Raw genomic sequence first — 22160 nt, 5'->3', positions numbered from 1 at the left:
ATGTAATTATCTTCTTGAAGACAAATTATAAACAATATTTGTGTTGTACAAACTTCCAATTTATTTAAATAATTAGTGGCAATCATAAGCTCAATGCTTATTTGAGGAAAATTTTTTCTACTTCAACATTTGATGCTTTCATTGAGAGAGAGCCTTAAGGCATTAATTTTTCAATAAGTCAAGATGGAGGATACAAAGAAAAGAGGCTCAAATGATAAAGGCAGCCAGAATCTCACAGATGAATTTTTAAAGGCCATGCAAATGTTTATGGATCAATAAGATGCTAATGTAAATTTATAAGGAGCTACTAAAGCATTGAAAGATGTTATTGGCAAGATAAAGAGGTTTGATGGGAAGAATATCACTAAGTTTTTGAAGGTCTATATCCATAAAATAGAAATCTATCAAATTCTAGAAGTTAAGATAATTGAGAATTTTGATTAGCAGTTGTCTCAAAAATTAGAAAAAATATAAAACAACTATATGGAGGCATTGATGTTAATATATAGTTTAGATCTAAAGAGAGATTGAGAGGTAAATACTTTAATTAGAATAGTAAAAAGATGACTAAAAGAAATTTTTTCGATTGGATAAAGCAACAACCAACAAATATATGAGACCAAATAAGCTGCTAAGGGAGTTTAAGAAGAAATTTGAATAATTCTCACTATTTGAAAAGAACCTTCTAGAAGTAAAGAAATCAGAGTTATTTTTGCAAGTTTTAGATGAATTATTAGAAGATAGATTGCTTCTTCTTCTTGAAAATAGAATAGCACAAGATATTTTTATCATTAATTGGAGAAGGTTGGAAGAGACGATGAATCTTATTGCCAAGCAATAACATATGAAGTCTAGAGGATTTGAGACAAAGATGGAAGCAATACTAGTAATAGCTATAAAAGCTTTAACAATAACTTTTTTTACTTCTATTCCATCAAGTTCTTTAAGGAATAAGAATGTAGATGAAAAAATACTTGTAGAGCTAATGAGGGACATGAGAGAATTGAAGGTAGAAATGAATGTTTTGAAGAAAGATACAAGGTCAAGTACTTTATGACTAATTAAAGGATTAAAGAGATTTGTGGTGAGATACATTTGATGTAATAATCTAAATTACAAACATGATGATTATGGATTATATGCAGATGCCATGAAGAGTGACATTATCACCTTCAAAGAAGAAAAAATTAAAAATTCTATAATGAATGAGCCTGTAGAAACTAACTTTGAAAGAAAAAAACATGAAAAAATTGATTGAAAAAAGATTGGAGAAGAACTGCTCTTCAAGTGATAAAAAAGAGACTTATACCATTGAGGCTAAGTATATTAAGGTAGGAATGTCTATATATATATATATATATATATATATATATATAGAATTTATGATTATGAGAGCTTAAGCTATTAAAAGATTAATTGGATGGAATGATCCAATTGATGCAACTACCATCAGGGCCTATTTAGTAAGTATAAAAAAAAGAAATCCTATGATGCATCAATGGAGATTAAGAGAGGTAGAACTGATTAAGAAGAAGACATAAGAGAGCTAGTTAATAAGAAGAAGATCCAATTTAATATGAAAACCAAGATGTTGGATGATGGTTCATGGTATGTCAAGATTTATAGCCATGATGGCAAGAGATTAGTCTAATTTCTCATAGTAAGGCTAAATCATAATAGGCATAGAGATTAACTTAGAGAAATTTCCATGAATCATGAACATGATGATTTTTTGGATTTTTAGACTACTCACTTAGAACATGAGGTGCCATAGGTGCAAAAAAATCATCTACTGTAGCATATTCTAATATATAGAAGAGTAGTTGTAAGGTTTGGAATTTAATAGAAGATGGATTTATAATTTTTTTTAAAATTAAAGATTTGAATTCTATATATAAAAGATAAATTAAGAAGATTGAAAAAAATTAAAAAGTATTGCTGTAATTTTGAGTGATAAATTTATTTCTAAAGCTATTGAAGAAGAAAGATATTTAAATGATGTTTTAAAAAAATTTAAAAATGTTCAAAGAGAAGATATTGCATCTATTGATATAATAGTAGAAATTTACTCAAGAAGCTTTTATGAAGTGACATTGAAGATAGCTACAAATACAAGGTTGATTGGAAGATATGGTTTAAAAATTGGGGCAATGGTGAATACCAAGTATAAGACTGTGGCAAAAAAGGTGAAGTCAGTGGCAACACAACTACCATCGGATTTCAAAGATTATATCTAGAAGGCTAAAAAAAGAACCTAAACTAAGAAATATAAGAAAGATTGGAATAATTTCATGAAAGTAACATTGGCCAAATTAAAGATTAGAGGGAGTGAGTTCTTAAAAAAACTTGAAAAGAAAAGATTTTGAGAGATAATATTCAAGCATGGCAAGGCTTTTGCCTCTTCATTATATGAGATTGGATGTATTAATCCAAAGGTTGTTGTATCAATGGTCATTTTTACTATTCTACATGTGCCTTGGAATTTGAAGCCAATTCTTGTGCCAAAAGCCTTACTACATAAGTTGGTAAGTCTATTGAAGGAAAAGATGCAAATGAGAATATTTAAACCATCTATGGCTCTATGTTTCAATCAATGATTTATAGTACCAAAGAAATTTAGGGATTTGAGGTTCATTCAAGATATACAGCCAATTAACAAGGTCACAATAAAAAACAAGAGATTGGAATCAATTGTAGATAAAATTATTGAGGCTTTTGCAAGAAATGCTATCTATTCTATTAGAGATCTTTTTTTTAGTTATGATCAATTTCAACTTGCATTAAAAAGTAGAGATTTGACAACTCTAAAGACTCCGTTGGAATATATAAGGATGTATACTTTGCCTCAAGGTGCTACTAACTCAATAGCTCTTATGCAAAATATAATGAATCAAATCTTGAAGAATTTTGTGCTTGAAAAGATTATTTCTTTTATAGAGGATATACCTATCAAAGGCTACAAAAAAGAGGCTAGAGACTTGACATTGGATGCTAAAAGATGCAAAAGATTTGTGAAGAATCATATTAAAGATATAAAAAAGATTTTAATGAAGCTTGAAGACTTGGATGTAATCTTGTCTATTGAAAAATTCAAGTTTAGAATTGATAAGATTTTGGTGGTTGAACACTTGTATAAGAGACCAATTATTATTACTATTGATACAAATCTTATTGCTATTGCATAGACTATTAGTTAAAATGATGCAAAAGGCATGAAGTTTGCTATTAGATTTGAAGCAAGAAGTTTTATAGATAGATAGAGAGTATATCTACAAGTAAAGAAAGAGCTTTTAGAAGCACTTATATCTATAAAAGAAAACAAAAATTACTTAATTAGAGCCAATATGGTATTAAAAATTGATTTTTTATTATTATTAGATATAATTACTAATTATTCTATTCTAGATATTACCATGCTAAGATAGATAGTATACATAAAATCACTCAATTTTATATTAGTATATATTTTTAGTAAGAATAATTCTATAGCAGATATGCTATTCAAAGTTAGATATATTTGTAATAAAAAAATAGAAACACAAGAGATTGATGAATATGATGAAATTGAGGACTATAGCTACATCTTAGCTATTAATAGAATAAGTATAAGTAGTGATGACATGGCTTTTAGAGAAGATCTTTATGGAAGCAAGTTAAGAGATATTGGTATTTATTTAAGTACCATGAAAAGAAAAAAAGATTGATTAGACAAGGCCTTCAAAGACATCAGATATTAGTCTCATGATTATATTTTGAGAAACAATTTCTCATAGAAGTGGCTAAAGAAGAAGGATGGAATACCATTGAGACTAATGGATGATATAAAAACCAAGAATCAAGTTTTTAAGTAGTTTCATAATATATTTTGGGCAAGCCATATAGGAATTTGTGCCACTTAATATGAGATCAAGGAGCAATATTGGTCAAAGGGCCTTTATAAAGATATGGAGGAATTTGTGGCTTCTTATATTGAATACCAATTGCAGTCCAAAGTTAGATTCAAAGATGAAATACATCCAATCTATCTATTTGCTATATATTTTTAGTTGATGATTGATTTGGTAGCTATGCCATTGGAATTATGGAGCATAAAGTATCTTGTTATCACAAGAAAAGAACTTTCAAACTATATTAAAAGAAGAGCTTTGAAGACTAAGATTACATAAGGAGTATGCAGATTCATCTTAGCATATATTTTTACTAGATATGGCAGCATTAGAAAAATGAGGGCTGATTGAGGAGAATTAGATACAACAAAAGTCAAATATTTTTTTCCAAGATATGATAAGAAGTTGAAGTTGAAAAATATTTATAATCTTTAAGCTAATGATAAGAGTGAAAGAAGACAACTTCTTATCATTAATATTCTTTTCAAGGCTTGTAAAGGTAAGCCAAGGCGGTTGTCAAGACTTCTACTATTTTCTTTATGGGCAAATAGTACCATTCATAGCATTGTTATTGATTATATGCCTATTGAATTGATGTTGGATCAAAAACCAATTATTCTTATTGAGAATTTTGTGCCAATTTAGATGTTATTAAATTGAGAGGATGGCATTATGAAAGAAAGATTATTGGAGGTCCAAATTCAATAGCTTAAAATATAACTTAAAGATTAAAAGACTCCATTGAAAAAACTAAAGATTGTTAAGTTGAGCAACAAAGAGAGGTTCAACAGAATCCATTGTTTGAGATCTAAACCAATTGAAGTTAGAGATTGGATTTTAATATTTGATAGAAGTTTGAAGTATCAATATAGTAATCTTAGAAAGTTTACTCAAAGATGGTTTTGACCATATATGGTGGTGGTAGTACATGACAATGATATCTATTTACTTCGTAAGTTGGATGGTATAATATTGAAGATATTTGTAACTAAATAGTGGATCAAGGCATTCAAAAAAAGACATAGCAAATTTATTCCAAGTAAATTTTTAAATTTTGAAGCATAAGATCTAGACCAAATAGAAGATGCTGAAAGAAAGGAGAATGATGAAGGAAATAAGAATGATTAGATTGGAACATGTCAAAAGATATATAAGTTTGGAGAGAATGGATGTTATGCTAGAAAATAATATAATATATAAAAATAATATAAAATAATATAAAATTTTGGATTATAATTAAAAATAAAAATAAAAATAGATAAAAATAAAATAAAAATAAAAATAGATAAAAATAAAATATTTATTTAATTTATTTAAGTTTATAGTTTAAATTTAATAATTAAAGATAGAAGTTATAATATTTATTAGTAAAGAATTTAGAAAGATTTTGATATCAAAAGTATAATATTTTGACTCATAGGCCATCATATGTGGATAAATAAGGTGAGTGATAGAAGACTTTATTCCCATTGGTTGAAAGTCATGCCCAATGGACTTCAAGATGTTGTTTGGAACTACACTGGAATTTGGAACCAGTTTAGGATGATCCATCAAAAGCCATTTAAGTCAAGATGAACCATTTAAAGTTTAGAAGTTGAATTTGAAAAGCTTTTTTTAAAAATTAAAATTTGAATATAAAAAAAATATAAGATTTAAAATTTTGATGAAAGAGATATGATTGTTTGAAGTTAAGGTGTAAATTTGGTACCTATTATTATTCTTTTAAGCATATAGAGAACTGTAACAAACCATTTAGTAATCAAAAAGTGAGATTAAAAATTTAGCTTAAAAAGCTACATTTTATGCAAAGAAATAGGTACATTTCAATCTAGAATAAAAGAAAGAGAGCTGTTGGAAGTTAATATTAAAAATTGGAATTTGTAAGTATGTTGTTTTTAATGGAGGTTTCAGTTTAGACCATATCTTAAGTTTTTGGACGAATTTTTTACTCAAAATTTCTATAATTGTAGATGACTATGTTAAAAGTTGTATATAAAAAATTTATAATATTTGAGCATTGGATTTTTGAAACATAATGGAATTAGTATATGGATGCTTAAAAATAAATATATTCAATATCTACTAGCAATTAGGTAATATCAAAAGACTTGTAATGAATTTATGATTGATTTTTTGTATTGAGATAGTTAAAAATATAAGTTAACTTGAAAACAATTATAAATCCAATTAGAAAATTAGATTAAAAGTTATTAAATGATATATATATATGAAAAAATATTTTTATAAGAATAGAAGTGATTTTAGGATATTTAATCACATCTTAGATATTCTTATATATCCTAAAATTTTGTATTTGATGTAATTTTCTTCTTGAAAATAAGCTATAAATATTATTTGTGTTATATAAACTTGCAACTTGTTTGAGTAATTAATGGTAGCTAGAAGCTCAATGCTTTCTTAAGACAAATTCTCTTTATTACAACAACACTCATATGAAAAATTTGCCTTGCAAATTAAGATACATATCTTGCAAAGTCAACACATTTTAGAAGTTCTATAAAACATTACTATATAGATTTTAATTAGCTAGTATATATAGAGGCAAGAATGAAGCCTTCTTCAATTTTATCAATACCTTTCTAATCTTTAGTCTTATTTTAATATTTTTCAATCTTTTTTATTTTTGATAATAGCTATTTTAGTTTAATACTATATCATCTTTGAGTGATTTTTTAATCTTTTTGAGTGAGACAAGAGTGTATTGATCTTTTACTTCTTTGATGTACATGTCTTTCGTAGTTTGACAAGAATTCTATCTTATTGTTTTTGCCATATTTTAGAAGTGAATGAATTATCTCACTTCTATTATTGTATTTTAAAGCTTACAAATTATCCATCTTTAAAAAAAAAAAAAAAAAGTTTTTTAACATTGATTTTTTTTTTAAAGAAAGTGGATTACCTCTCTTTAAAAAAAATCACTTGATATTAGAAGTCATGGATTATCTTCTTTTAATTTGATTTGTAGATTTATTAAATTATTTGTAATAGAAGGAAAATTATTAAATTTATATTTAGTAAAAGTAAAAATAGATTTGTAACTATTGCAGATCTTTACAAACTTATCAACACTCTTAGGATAGAAATTTTTTGCATCACTAGTACAAATTATAGAAACACCAATCCTATACCTAAAAATAAAATTTAAAGTCTACATTAAGAAGTTGTATAGTTGAAGAAAATAAGTAGATCGACCTCACAACCAAATCCAAGAAGTTTTGCTTCTCTAAATACAATAGAAACAAAGATTAGTATGCTCAAGACATTTGATGGAATAAGATCAAAATTTTGAGGATTTCTACAATAAATAAATCTCTATGTAAGATTATATTCCTTTGAATATCTTGATGGATTTACTCAAGTTTGATTTATAGGTATATTTTTATTTAGAAATACTATATATATATATAACAAATAAAGAGCATGATTTCTAAAAAAGATAATATGTCAAAAATCAAATTTCTCCGACTACAATATAAACCATGCAGCTAGAATCATATGCAATGCCTAGTAAAGGTCATATTTTCTCCTTAGATCCTTCACCTTATTTTATAATAGATGTGTGTTTACGACATAAAAATCACAAAGTCTTTGTATTATTAGATTTAGGAGCCTCAACCTATTTTATAGACATAGATTTTGTCAAAAAAATAAGAAATACCTTTAATCAAAAAAACTAAACTTGTACATGTAAAAATCATACATAATCATTTGTTGTCTTTTGGAAATATTACTTATGAGATTGTTTCTTTAAATGTAGCAATTAAAGATCATAATAGCATAATAATATTTGATATGATACGATCTTTATCTAATTTGGTTTAGAAGATGAATAAAAGACTATTTTTTAAATTAGGTATGGATATTTCAAATATAATGTCATACCTTTTCGACTTACAAATGCACCAAGTACTTTTAAACATCTCATAAATGATGTTTTTTGTGAATTTTTTGATAATTTTTTTGTTTGTTTTTTAGACAATATTCTATTCTAGTCTGAGAATACAAAAAAATATGAACTTCATACTTATTGTTTGTTACAAAAATTTAGGGATGCAAGATTGTATGCCAAGATGGAAAAGTGTGTATTCCACACTATTCAAGTTGACTTCTTAGAATACATCATTTCTAACAAAAGACTAATGATAGATCCAAAGAAGGTCAAAACCATCATGGATTGGAAGATTTCAAAAATAGTTAGAGATATGCAATGTTTTTTGAGATTTGCTAATTATTACAAGATCTTCATCAACAACTTTTTTCAAGTTATGGCTCTTCTTACACATTTGACATATAAAGACAAATTTGAGTGAAGCAAAAAAGCTGTAGTATCTTTTGAAGTCTTGAAGATAATATTTATTTTTATATCAATTTTATATGACTTCAATTTTTTTAAGGCATTCTTCATTGAAACAATTACATCAAATTTTTCTATAAGTATTATTGTATCATAAATGAAAGTAGATAAAAAATTCTATTTAATAGCTTTTTATTCCGAGAATTTTTCAATAGCCAAGATTAACTATGAGATCTATAACAAAGAGCTTCTTGTAATTATGGATTCATTTCAAAAATAATATTATTATCTAAAAAGTACTTTTAATTTAATTATTATATATATAAATTATAAGAATTTTAAGAATTTTAAGTAGATACATATTTTGAATCATTGTAAAGCTCATTGAAAAATATCTTTATTAAGATTTTATTTTAAGATTACTTATTGATCCAAAAAATAATAAGATTTATTAGGTATTTTTTCAGATACTCTTATCTTACATCAAAAGAAAGAGATGTATCTTTTTATTAACAAAAAATAATTCTCTTGAAGCCAAAGTACTTTTACTTTTAAATAATAAAATCAACATTGATATTGATTAACTTTTATTAAAAAAATTTAACTAAGTATGTCTTCTACTCTTCTTTTTTATAATACTAAGAATAATTCTTTTAAGTCTCATAATACTTCCAAATTTAAGTTCAAAAATTATTTATTTTATTTCAAAGAATGATTATATATTCTACAAGGTAAAGTAAAATTACATATTCTTCAAGTTTATCATGACTTTCCAAAAATCGGACATTTTAGATACAATAAGACTTTGGAGCTAATATTGAGAGATTTTTGGTGGCTTCAAATGTGAGAAGTAGATAAAAACTTTGTACAATCATGTGATATTTATTCAATATTAATAATCCTCATCAACAATCTTATAGACTTTTTCAGTCATTACCTATTTTAAAATAACCATGATCTTTTATTTCTATGGATTTTATTGCAGATCTTTTAATCTTAGATTTATATAATTCTATATTCATGATAGTAGATTGTTTTATCAAGTTGATATATTTTGTATTATTTATAAAATCTATTAGAGGTAAAAAAATATCTAAGTTTTTTTTTGATAATATCTATTGCTATCATAGATTAACTAAAGATATTATATCAAATATAAAAATTTAATTTATATTAAGATTTTAGAAAATTCTTTTTGAGATTCTAAAGATAGACATAAAGCTCTCTTTGATAATTTATCCTCAAATTAATGGACAAAAAAAATGAGTAAATTAAGTTTTAGAATAATATTTGAGGTCTACTATCAACTATCATCAAGGTGATTGGACAACTTTTTGTCATTTATAGAATTTATATGGCTATTTAATTTAATATGGCCATATAATAATTTGATATATTCTTCTACTTAATAAACACCTTTTATTGTCAATTATGGTTATCATTGATGACTTGATACTTTTGACTTTTTAATCTTTGTTATAAAATAAACAAGATTTATAGAAGATAGAATTCTATCTTCTACTCTTGTTTATAACTTTTGTGTATTTTTAATGCTAAGGAGATAGAAAATCAACAACTAGCAAATTCAACTTAAGACCTATCACTTGCTCATTTATCGAGCAAGACATTGCAATTGTCACAATCTTCAAGTCAATGTAATTAATATGAAGATCCTCAAGAATAACATGTCTTTTTTTGAATACATGGTGAGATACAACGTATTTGATATCAAAACCTTTGAAAAGACTTCCAATGTTTGGTGATTTTATTAGAGGTAGGAACAACTCCTGATAGTATTTCAAATATTTTATTTGAAGAAAGTTATAAAGGCCTCAACAATGATCAAATAAAAAGTTGGTCTCCTTATCTTGATATAGTACACTATTGATTGTTGAGAGGACCTATTAACCATCTTTGAAAAAAATAAAGATTAGAATATGTATCAAATATAATTTGCAGCATTTTGAATTGTTTTAACATATGAAGATTGCTCTTTGTGGAACTTGTTCTTAAAAGGAGGAATAATATCATGGTATCATCATGTAATATGATTAATGAATAAAAAAGAGAAGAAAATATTATATTATAAAAGATTTTATTTTAAAATAATATAAAATTTTATCTTAAAAATATAGAAAATAATTAAAATGATCGTAAAATTAAAAAATACTAATTATATTTTTATAAATAAACTTTTATTTATTTTATAAGACCATAAATATATAAAAAAAATAAAAAATAAAATAAAGATTGAAAAATTAAATAATATAGATATATATAGGAAAATATAAAGAATATATTTTAATAAAATTTATTTTAAGATGCTAATAATTTATATCCAAAAAGGACCAATTATCAATTAGAATCAAAATTAGACCTCAAGGTACAAAACTATTTACCTACAATGACTTGAAGTTTCTTTAATAGATTAAAAAATAGGATTTAAGAGCAAAACTAAGAAAAGATTTTTGGACATTGATTTTGTATTAATTGAATCAATATTGAGATTTTAAGAGATTTTCAAACTTAAAAATGTTCTTGATTGGTTTAGATTTTGAGAAATAAAAATATGTTTACAAATTTGAGGATTTTTTGAATTTTGTGATACGTATAAAAGTAGATTTTGAGCAATGTGTTGATATACTAGTTATGAATAAGTTTACAAATTTTGAAGTCAATCAAATAGTTAGATTGACATGTATAAAGGTTTTTATGGATTGAGGTCTCAAAAATTGGAATTTGAGGATTAGTAAGTTTTTTTTAGGATCTTGAGCAATCTGTCAACTGGATTGAAGTGAAAAAATTTATATAAATATTAGACTTAATTTCTATTATTTTGATGAAATTTGAAAGTAATTCAATAGTTTAAAAAAAAAATATTGGCATTGAAAGTTCAATATTCAAATTAAAATAAGAGGCTGCTGTCGTGATATAATACGACTATATAATAAAATTATAATCAAAATTAAATTTTTAATTAATATCTAATTATCTTAGTTCAATTATAATTTGAAGTATCTAAAAATGGCTTTATAAAAGCCTCCTAGTTTATTTTTTTATCTTAATAGTTAGTAAGTTGAAAGTTAGTTAGTTATTTTACCTTCTAGATTGTAGAGACTCTTCTACTATCTTAGAAAGACCATAAATTGATAAAATCAGGTTAGAAGAGGTAAATAATTAGTATGGTTGGTACTAGGATTAAGTTGAGAGTAGGATTGGGCTAAAAAATCCTTAGGATAGGTTAGATTGATACTCGAGGGTCGGCTATTTGTGAGACAGGATTGAAATCAGACCTCTGGCCACAAAAACGACAGATTGGGGCAAAATAGGGATTTATTTGAAGATCAAAGGATAGGATTTGAGAGCTAACTTGAAGTTCTTTCCAAAAGCATAGGATTATTTTTGGAAGGTTTTTGAAGACTTAGCAATTGTTGTTCAAAATCAGGGTTTGTATTGGTGATTTGGATTTTATATAATATAATTAGGGCTAGCAATTTTGGCTAGTTTGTGCAATTCGTATGACATCTATAGTTAAAAATTTGATATTTTTTGGATTATTAGGTTTACTAAGTGTATACAAAATTTTGTGATAATCTAATGGCATGGTTTAGAGATATCTAGTTTTTAATACAAGAGGATTTTGGAAGTTGGCAGTTTTAAGTTGAGTAGGATTTCTGTGATATCTGGAGATATATGAGTTGGATAAGGGTGAAATTTGGCATGATCTTGAAGGACTTGAAGATCAACCTGCATACCAATTTTGAGTCAAAGTTAACTATTAAAAAGGGAGAAATCATTGTTGGGATTTCTGCTTCACTTTTCAAGTTGGTAGTCGAGTGACATTAGTGTACTTTTTGGAGGTTTTCTCACAATTTATAAGTTGGATTGAGCTAAAAATTCTTGAGCAAATAAAAGACTTACATTGAAAATTTTATGTAATATTTTACATCAAGTGGATGGTCGGATTGGATGTTATAGCTTGTTAAAGCTCATTGATTAAGATTGGGGCTTACAAGAAAAATCTAAATTACTCAAATATAAAAGTAACAAGGTAATTGGGATTTATGTATGATTAAGACTACTAAGAAGAGTATTTTTAGCACTTTTGAATTGAAATTCAGATTATATTCTTTTCATATGGATGAAAACTATTATATTCTTCTCATATGGATGAAAACTATTAGGGTTCACACCTTGCACAACATCTAGTAAAGGTCCTATTCTCTCCTTAGAGCCCTCTCCTTGTTTTACCTTAAATATTATTTTAGGACCTAAACATTACAAAGCCTCTGCCTTGTTAGATTCAGAAGCCTCGCCGTGTTTCTTAGATGAAGAATTTACTAAAAGACATAACATATCTTTAGTAAAGAAAACTAAACCTGTTCATGTAGAAGTCATAGATGGTCGTCCATTGTCTTCTAGAGATATTACTCATGAAACCCTTCCTATAGAAGTAATAATCAATGATCATAATAGCTTAGTAGTATTTCATATCATTAGATCTCCCTCTAATCCAGTCATTTTAGGTTTATCGTGGTTAGAAAAATACAACCCTCAAATAGATTGGATTTTCCGAACTCTTACTTTTTCTAAAAGTATAACTAACAATGTAGTTAATCAAGTAGAAAGTCATAAGTCCAGTTCAATTAAACTCGTGTTTATAGATGCAAAAGCTTTCTTGCATGCTACTATGAAAGAATCACCATATATTATTTATGCCACACCTATTTCTACTGGTGGAAAGACTTTAAGTGGCATTCCAAGCCAATATCAAGAATTTCAAGATGTATTCAAAAAAAAGAATGCGGATACACTCTCGGAACATCGTCCCTATGATTGCTCAATTGACCTTCAAGAAGGAGCACAACTGCCATTCGGACCAAGCTATAGTTTATCACAAAATGAGTTCACTGAACTCAAGGAGTATATTGAAGAAAATCTAGCCAAGAATTTCATACGCCATTCTAAATCTCCGGCAAGAGCTCTAATTCTATTTGTGAAGAAAAAAGATGGATCATTGCGGATGTGTGTTGATTATCGAGGACTCAACAAGATTACCATCAAGAATAGGTATCCACTACCTTTAATATCTATACTTCTTGATTAGTTGAATCAAGCTAAGATCTATACAAAAATAGATCTCCGGGGAGCATATAATCTAGTATGCATCAAAGAAGGAGATGAATAGAAGACTGCGTTTCGAACTAGGTATGGACATTTTGAATACAACGTCATGCCTTTTGGACTTGTAGATGCACCAGCAGCTTTTCAACATCTAATGAAGGATGTTTTTCGAGAGTTTTTGGACGATTTTGTAGTTTGTTATCTAGACAACATCTTGATCTATTCTAAGAATCCAAAAGAACATAAATTTCATGTTTTTCGTGTGTTATAAAAATTAAGAGATACAGGACTCTATACCAAGATAAAAAAAAGTGTGTATTCCACACTACTCAAGTCGATTTTTTAGGTTACATCATTTTAAATGATGGACTTATGATGGATCTTAAGAAAGTTTAAACTATTATAGTTTGGAAGATTCCAAAAACGATAAGAGATGTCCAATATTTTTTCGAATTTGCCAACTACTATCGAATCTTCATCAAAGACTTTCCTCGAGTTGCAGCTCCACTTACACGTTTGACTTGTAAAGACAAACTCCAATGGAATCAAGAAGCGGAAGTTGCTTTTGAATCTTTGAAGACAGCGTTTGTGTCTACACCAATCTTATATCGTGTTGATTTTTTCAAAGTGTTCTTTATGGAAACAGATGCATCAAACTTTGCTCTAGGTGTGGTTTTGTCACAAATGGGAACAGATGACAAACTTCATCCAGTAGCCTTTCATTCAAGAAAATTCTCAGTAGCAGAAATCAATTATGAGATCCATGACAAAGAACTTCTTGCAATTGTGGATTCTTTTCAAGAATGGCGCCATTATCTAGAAGGCGCTTCCAATCCAGTCACCGTATATACAGATCACAAGAACCTTGAGTATTTCATGTCAGTATACGTATTAAATCATCGTCAAGCTCGTTGGAGTATGTCTTTATCAAGATTCGAGTTCATCATCACTTATTGGCCAGGAAAACAACAAGGTTTGTCTGATGCCTTGTCTAGACGTTCTTATCTTGCACCAAAAGAAGGAGATACAGCTTTTGAACAATAAAGAATGGTTCTCTTGAAGCGAGAGTAATTTCATCTTTGAGCAATAAAATCAACATTGACTGTTGATTTAACTTTTTTCAAGCAAGTCTAGTTAAGTATGTCTTTAGACCTTCTTGTTCATGATATCAAGAATAATTCTTCTAAATCTCATGAAATTTGGAGATTGAAAGTATTATTGTTAGTTGTAATTAAACATACTAAACTAATTGTTAAATTGATAAAAATTTGGAGGTGGAATATAAATTAGTTTATATATAAGTTTCAAAATATATATATATATATATATATATATATATATATATATATATATATTCTATTTGGTTTTCTTTTGTAATTCAATTATACTTTAAATTTTCATTAATTGGACTACATTTCTAAATTAAAAAGACCATTTTAATTGATTTATATACTTTTTTTTTTAACACATGACAACTATTATATAATAAGAACAATGCTTACATCTTTTCATACTTAATCATACAAATAAAAAACAAAAAAAGAAATCAAACCATATATATATATATATATATATATATATATATGTTATTTTAATTACTTAATAATATAACAAAATTTCTAATACACATGGTTTCTTCTCAAATTTTATATTAGACATTTTATTTTTATATTTCAAATACATTTTCTAAAATTTGATATGTTTGAACTTATTATTTTTACAAACATAGATAGTATTTGCTTTATTATTGACTAACTAGTTACCTTACTAACTTAACTTGAATTCCACCTTTAAGATACATAACACTACTATAAAATTATTTTCTTGCAAGGTGAAAATGTAAATATTTTGTTCTATTTGACAAAAGTGCCATCACAACTGCTTAATACATGTTTTTACAACTTTTGTATCAATTATTCTAATTAATCATTTGGTAAATAGGGTGTTAGATAGGTATATGAAAATATACATATAAGAATATATACATAATATTTCTTCCTATAAAAAAATTATATTGTTGTTATTACAAGGTAATTAATAAATTAGTCAAAGTGTGTTCTATATTGTATGGAATCTATTGTGGTTAATGGGATTTTTTATGTAAAATAAATGTCAGAAAAAAAAAATATGTTCTAACCTTGTCAAAGAACAAAATAAGAGAAAATTAAAGGGTCTCTTTGATTTATCCATTCTATGATTAAAATCGTTTCTTACAAATTAGATTTTGAGAAGTACAAAGCGTAAATTTCTTCCTAATATTTAACCAACTTTATGACACAGCCATCTTAAATACTATGTTTGCAGCTTCGTTTTTACATATTAATGCATTATTTTATATATAATAATTATATACCATAACCAAATAAATTAGAAATCGTGTATAATAATATGAACTTTCCTGTCACTGTCTGGAAGAATATGCAATTTCAAGTAATGCATAATTAGTATGAATTAAATTACACTACAAACATGGTGTTGTTTATAAGAATTTAATAAACCTATATCTCACATGATGTATTATTTTCAAGAAAGTATTTAACAAGATTCGTGACTCAAAGCAGTTTATCAGTGGCTCCCAGAGTTCGATTTTGCTCACAAATATGTTGGCAAGTTTACCAAGTCACATTCAATATAAGTTAATGAAAAATAGAGAACCAAATTTTGGCAATTAATGAACAATTCTCATTATTTCAAAACTAAGTAGAGAGTGGTGACCCTGAAATATCTGATGGCCGCTTGGCTAGAAATCGAGGAAATAGAATTCCAAATGGTGATGATGCCTACATATGCATGACCACCGTCAGCACGTACACCAACCCTATCCTTGTCAAGAGATCGGATGGCAGAAGGGATACACATCCTCGACTTGTTCCTTACAAAAAAGAACAGGTGCCAGCAGATATGTACATAGCAATTTTTCCAACATAAACAACGGAGAAGGATAACATTACAACCTTTGCTTTTACATATAGAACAGAGCTAACGAGAAACCTTCGCTTTACAAGTAGGGCTGCTATCTCAATCACGTTGTGTATACGACCAATGGTGGAGGAGGAGGAGAATGGGGGGGGGGGGGGGGGGGGGTTGCACCTGGGGACAGGAATAATGAAGAGGGAAACCAAGCAACCGCAGTAAAAAATTAAAAAATTAAAATTAAAAAGAAAGCTGCCAGGATCGAGAGATCGCAGAGCAGGTTGGGGCCTTTCAAGAAGAGAAACAATGAAGCGGATTCCCAGGTAGGGTCGCAACGGATGCATCCTACCTTACCCTTATTCTGCTGACAAACGAAATATTCTGGACCAAATGTTCTTAAAGAATGGAGGATAATCATCTAGTGGCTAAAATGGCTGACAGCATGCTCCAGAGTTTCTTGACTGGGACCTTGTAACTCCTTTACCTTGTAGCCATTTTTGTAGATCTTAAACGTAGGAACAAATTCGACTGACTCAGATTTTGCCAAGTATGCATTAGCTTGAACATCCACCTTCACACAAACAAGACAACAAACCTTCAGATTAACAGGTCACGACGGAATGGTAGACAAAGCGCTGGAACAAATGAATGGATCACTTTATGCACACTACAGTATACAGATTGCATGTACAAAACAGGTACCTTGAGGAAGTTCACGGTGGGATTCTTCTTGCATATTTGCTCCACAACAGGGATTATTTGCCTGGAACGCTCACTCCACATTGAACTGAACAGCACTATTGCAACTCCTGATGACATTGATTCTTGAATATTTCAGCCAAATTCAATCAGAAAGAGATGACTGCGGAACGAATATGCATGCGATCTGTGCACTAAGACTTGACTCTAACTCCACCATATCAGAATCTCGTTTAATAAGAGTAAGTGTGCAAAGAGCTTCACAGTCTGTACCTGGATGTGAGAGAGCCTCTCTTAGTTGATCATTGCTGGTGATGTCCTCGACTTGACCCCCAAACCACTTGGGAAGTGTCTCTTCACCATGATGTTTCTTTAAAGCCACTTGAGCATCGAAATAAGACCTTGCAACTTCGGCATCCTCTGGCAATTCCCTTTTTAACCTTTCATAGTCGCGCAGCGCATCCTTCCACCTCTCCAGCTGCACTCCAGTTATAAAGTTAATAAATTTGAGACAGGAACATTAGTTAAAGATTGGCTAAGCTATTCACAGCGGAAACTGGTGGCAAGTGCAAGATAGAACTAAGGTATACATTTGGCTAGAAGATAAGTACCTTCGAATTTGAATGAGCTCGTCTTAGAAGAGCCTTCAAATGGTTAGGGTATGCATCTAGAGCCGCGTTGCAGTCTTCGATGGCCTTCTCATACAGACCAAGTTTTGATCTGCGAATGAGAGCTAAAAGATCAAATATTGAAAAAAGGAAATCTTAAGAAAAGTAAACTTTGAATAAACCTAGCAGCGCAATTGCACAAGGCAGCTCGTTGACTAATCACGCCCACGAAAAGAGGGTTTGCCGATTGCATATAATTGTACTCCGGAGGTTGTAAATTAACCTGCACGCTGCTCTATTGCACAGCAATACTGCGTTGGTGGGATTGTATTGTAAACCTTCGCCATATGCTACAGCTGCCTCCAACCACCTGCCTGCTTTGAATAGATCATTCCCAGTAGCTCGTGCGGTAGCCACGGCTCGTGCCCTTTTAAAAAGATCCGAAATTTCTGGGTTATGCGGCTCAAGACGTGCTCCTTTCTCAGCAACAATAACTGCATCATCAAACCTGCCGAGTGCCATGTCAATCTGAGCTAGGACACAGAGAATGCTCGTATCAGCAGGGCTGCTACTGGACTTCCTCATCAAACTTTCGCCTTTCAGAGCACTTTGTAAAACAGCATCTGCTTCTTCAGGCTTGGAAAGCTTCACCAGAGCTTCTGCTTTCAGGGCCACAATCTGAAATTGAGAAAATTGGTGAGAAACGGAACCACGGGCCATAACGCACTAATGCACATAACTATTTAACACCGGACCTACACAAAATGAAAGCATGAACCTCTTTGCCACGGTTCCCGTCTTCTGCATGTAAAGTGGGGAAATTTAGATCGCAGAAGGTGCGCCTAGAGATGCCCTCTGACCTGAGGGGCGGCATCTGCTCCAGCTGCTACAGCAACTTCGCTCTCTCTCATCACTGTGCTCCAGTCGCAAGCTCTTTTGGCGGCAAAGCAATTCATCAAATGTTTTTCAATTTTATCCACCTTCTGAATGTCGCCAATTTCAATGTGTTGTCCAGTTGATTTGATTATCTCCTTTGCTCTCCCTACCCGACCTAATCTGAAAATAAAATTATGTGTCGGGGGTAAGCATCAACTTTTTCATATAATGGTGCAAATTATACACAACATACGTAGAATTGGTTTGGATGGTGTATACGTCTCTCTAAAGCTACAATTAAATTACGCGTACTTTTCACGAGACCAGCTTGCACAATGGAACGGTTACCTTATGCATAAAGAGACAAGTCGTTGCAGAGCACGCACATACTGAGAATCCAACTTTATTGTTTCCTCGCACTCCTGATAAGCCTCCGTCAGACGCCCAAGACACATGAGCGTAGCTGCTCTATTACTTCTGTAAGAAGCTCGACCTGGAGCTAAAGAGACAGCGCGGTCATAGAGAGAGAGAGCCTCAACGAAATTGCCTTTCTTGTACTGATCATTTCCTGCTTTTTTGACTTCCTCAGGGTCACTGCTAGCTAGCATTCGTTTGATCATCAAGCTCTCTCCAACAGCAATTATATTTCCCCTATCGGCATCAGCTGAAGCTAGCAGTCCCTCTGGCTTGGCAGGGGAAAAGTAGATTTCCGCAGTTGTACCACTCGATTTTCCAGTATTTCCTGTAGCGCTTCCAGTTGAGAGTCTCGAATGATTGGGCCCGCATATGATTCCAACAGGCGCAGGAAACCCTGCGTTCTGGGTTGGTTTATTTGGCACTACGAGCTTGGTGTCTCCTACAACAACAAACCACAGAATCTCCTGAGCTCACACAAACATGAAGTAAAAATGGTTCAGGAAAATGAATAGACCCAGATTAGTAGTCCTCAACGTCTATCACCCTTCTGGTTGGATCGGTATCAAAAAATTACTGACGTTCAATGCATCATGAGATAGAAGCCAATTTACCTGACGTTGATAACGCTCCAATGTTACGAGATACTACGCGCAAGTGTCCAACGTTGCAACTGCTACTTCTAGGAGGATTCGTTGTAGGGCTAGATTCTGATGGCGCTGAACCTGTAGATTTCCCAAACAAATTCCCAACAATGCTTGTTCTGCCCACAGTTGGACTGCCAGCAACTGAACTTTCTCTCGAGCTTCCTCCACTTGAAGAGGTGCTTGCCCTTGGACTAGGACTGTCCACAACAGGGCTACTGCTGACTTTTAAATTGAGAACAGAAGGGCTACCACCACTGGAGGAGGAGCTCCACGAACTTCCGTCCTTCGATGAAAACCGACCACTGTCGCTCCGACTCCAGTACGGAGAACTATCATTCCCTACTCTGGGAGTGTTTCCACCAGTACTGCTTCCGCTTGAGGACATCTCCCCACTGACATTTCTACGAGGTTCTCCATTGAATAGTGAATCCACAGTAATACCTTCAACATCAGATATATGCTTTGTGTATGTACCACGGTGCTCTTTATTGAATCTGTCATCACTGGAGCTGCTCCTCTCATGAATTGCTATGCTTGCAGAAGTCGCACTATTCTCGACCCTTGAATTCACGTTAGCAGCATTTCCAGATCTGCTGGCGCTTGGTGATCCTCCAGCAAGAGGAGGCACACCATTTACACTGCTGCGTAGAGCTCTAGCTTGTGCATCAGAGGGATCAACCACTGCACTCGCAGTTCCAATACTGCTACTGGATGCTTTGGAACTATTCCTTAAGGCATTTCTTACGGCATTCCCACTCCCAGCTGTTCCAGTGCTCTGCCTTTCCACATCCTTTTTCACGTTTTTGTCATGTGAATTGCCTTTGTACAGAGAGTTGTACGAGAAAGAATCTTCTTTTGAGAAGCTGCTGATCCGAGACTCATCGAGTTGCGCCCCATTGAACATAGACCATCCTTGAAATCGGTCTATCTTCCCAGTTTGAGTGGTTCCGGGAACTTTTCCATTGAGTGCTCCTCCGTTGAATAGATTGTAACTGCTGGGACTGAGCTTTTTCTCTGTCTGAATCTCCGCCATGGTGCATCTGAGGCCAGGCTACTGATGAAACTTGTGAGATAACAGACATCAGGCGTTTTAACACCAATGATCCGAGCCGTGACCAAACTTATGGATTGCTATGCACAACAGCATCGGTCAGACATCTGCACAAACGTTACTGAGAACAGTCAGCTAAGCCAAATGACGCCTGACAAACTTGGACATAGTTGAACCTCAAACTCAATGACTCCGGAACTACCAAACCTCCAAGCACAAAGGACACAAGAGATCGGACTCTATGTGACCCGATTTCTTCCAAAACGGATTGTAAATTTCCATACAATTATTTATATTTTTTTATTAACATCATAAGTTGAGAAATCAAACATGTGTATTTCTAAAACGAATACTTCTCAAAGTTGATTCATATCACGTAGGTGATCATGTGCTTCATGTGGCATACAGTGCATTGTGATTACCATCATTATATAAGGTGAACAAAAGCTTTGATTAAGATTAGTTCGATATGTAAAGGATTCATTCTTCTCGGTAACTAGGAAGCTAGAGTGTTTCATTTACTCCCACAACAACCACTATTGGAGATACAGAATCCTATCTTGTCTTCTTCATTCCAAACAGACAGACTTCAATGTAAAAGATTTAAATCTGTAGTGCTTCGATTCAGCAGTTTCAGGCTTTTGGAAAACATCACCAATCCAGCCAAGTTCTCGTTAATGATTAACAATTTCTACTTGATGAGCATGATTTGAGACTATGGTTCTAGGAGATTAAGAACAGCCAGTGCCTGGAAAAGTCTCCTTCTCATGCCACTCTAGAGTCAGAAAAATATTCATTACAGTTGACGAGATTATGGTGCGCTCTTTTGTTTGGAAAAAGTCGACGATCAAAGTACTGCTTACCACGTCTTGTAATGGCTGTCCACTAGCGTCGCCAAGTTTCCAACCCCGTAAAAAGTTGAAGACAAGTATTCAAAGTAGCAGTTATCCAACCCGTTACCGCGGGAGCGAACGCGCGTCAGGAGCTGGTAAATATCCAGCTAAGTTTTCAGTACTGACTAACATTAATACAAGGCCTTTCAAGAGCGTGTTCTTCAGTCCAATGAGAAAAGCAGCAACTGTAGTCGCTCTACCCTTAAACGCACAATCGTAACGCACAATGCGCCAAGTTTTTCTGCCCTGCAAACCGCCTTTCGTCAGTCTTGCAAATCACTTGACCGCTTCATGTATCCCGAGCGTCCCTATTGCCCATGACGCCCCGATCGGACGCTTCCTTCCACCTTTCAATGTCTAAGAAGAAAAACCTCCGAGCGTCCACCTCAGGAGCACTACTGATAAGAGAATGGCCCAGTCTCCAACACCGTAATCAGAGATAGGTACACACTTAACACTACAGAAACTACAGCAAAAGCAGTATCCAAAATGTATTATCGTGAGAGACAAATGTACAGAGCGTGGGACCAATTGCATGGCATCACGATAACCGCAGCTCACTATCTGAAAATGCACGAGGGCACTCTATTCCAAATCATGCACTGCAACAACTAGGACTTCTGGATCAGCCTCCACACGCTCACGGAGCTCGAAGAGAACAAATTAAACAATTCTCCTGCAATGCATGTCGTAAATATTCTCTCCACTTTTCCTCGGCGATGATTCAGACCTC

The 22160-nt window shown here is 31.4% G+C and overlaps 1 protein-coding gene across 3 annotated transcripts; it reads right to left on the bottom strand.

The window, feature by feature from the left end:
* Positions 1-16458: 16458 nt before the first annotated feature.
* LOC112283587 (TPR repeat-containing thioredoxin TTL1) lies at positions 16459-21900 on the bottom strand. Of its 3 annotated transcripts, none has more exons than XR_002970141.3 (9): positions 21398-21900; positions 19451-20641; positions 18771-19278; positions 18407-18602; positions 17830-18224; positions 17550-17658; positions 17212-17416; positions 16942-17026; positions 16459-16810 (listed from the first exon to the last, which is right to left on the bottom strand). XR_002970141.3 is itself a non-coding variant. In XM_024522480.3 (9 exons), exons 2-9 carry the CDS (start codon positions 20514-20516, stop codon positions 16658-16660), a joined length of 2754 nt encoding a protein of 917 aa, XP_024378248.1. In that variant the 5' UTR covers positions 20517-20641; positions 21398-21900; the 3' UTR covers positions 16459-16657. The 3 variants fall into 3 exon arrangements, 2 of the variants coding, with proteins under 2 accessions (XP_024378248.1, XP_024378249.1); XM_024522480.3 differs by having other exon boundaries at positions 16942-17063; XM_024522481.3 differs by having other exon boundaries at positions 16942-17048.
* Between the last annotated feature and the right edge of the window lie 260 nt (positions 21901-22160).

This window comes from Physcomitrium patens, chromosome 6 (genome assembly GCF_059467195.1).
Source record: "Physcomitrium patens ecotype Gransden chromosome 6, ASM5946719v1, whole genome shotgun sequence".
NCBI classification, from domain to species: Eukaryota; Viridiplantae; Streptophyta; class Bryopsida; order Funariales; family Funariaceae; genus Physcomitrium; species Physcomitrium patens.
Note: the sequence above shows the minus strand (reverse complement) of the source record. Positions and strands in the feature narration are given on the sequence as shown.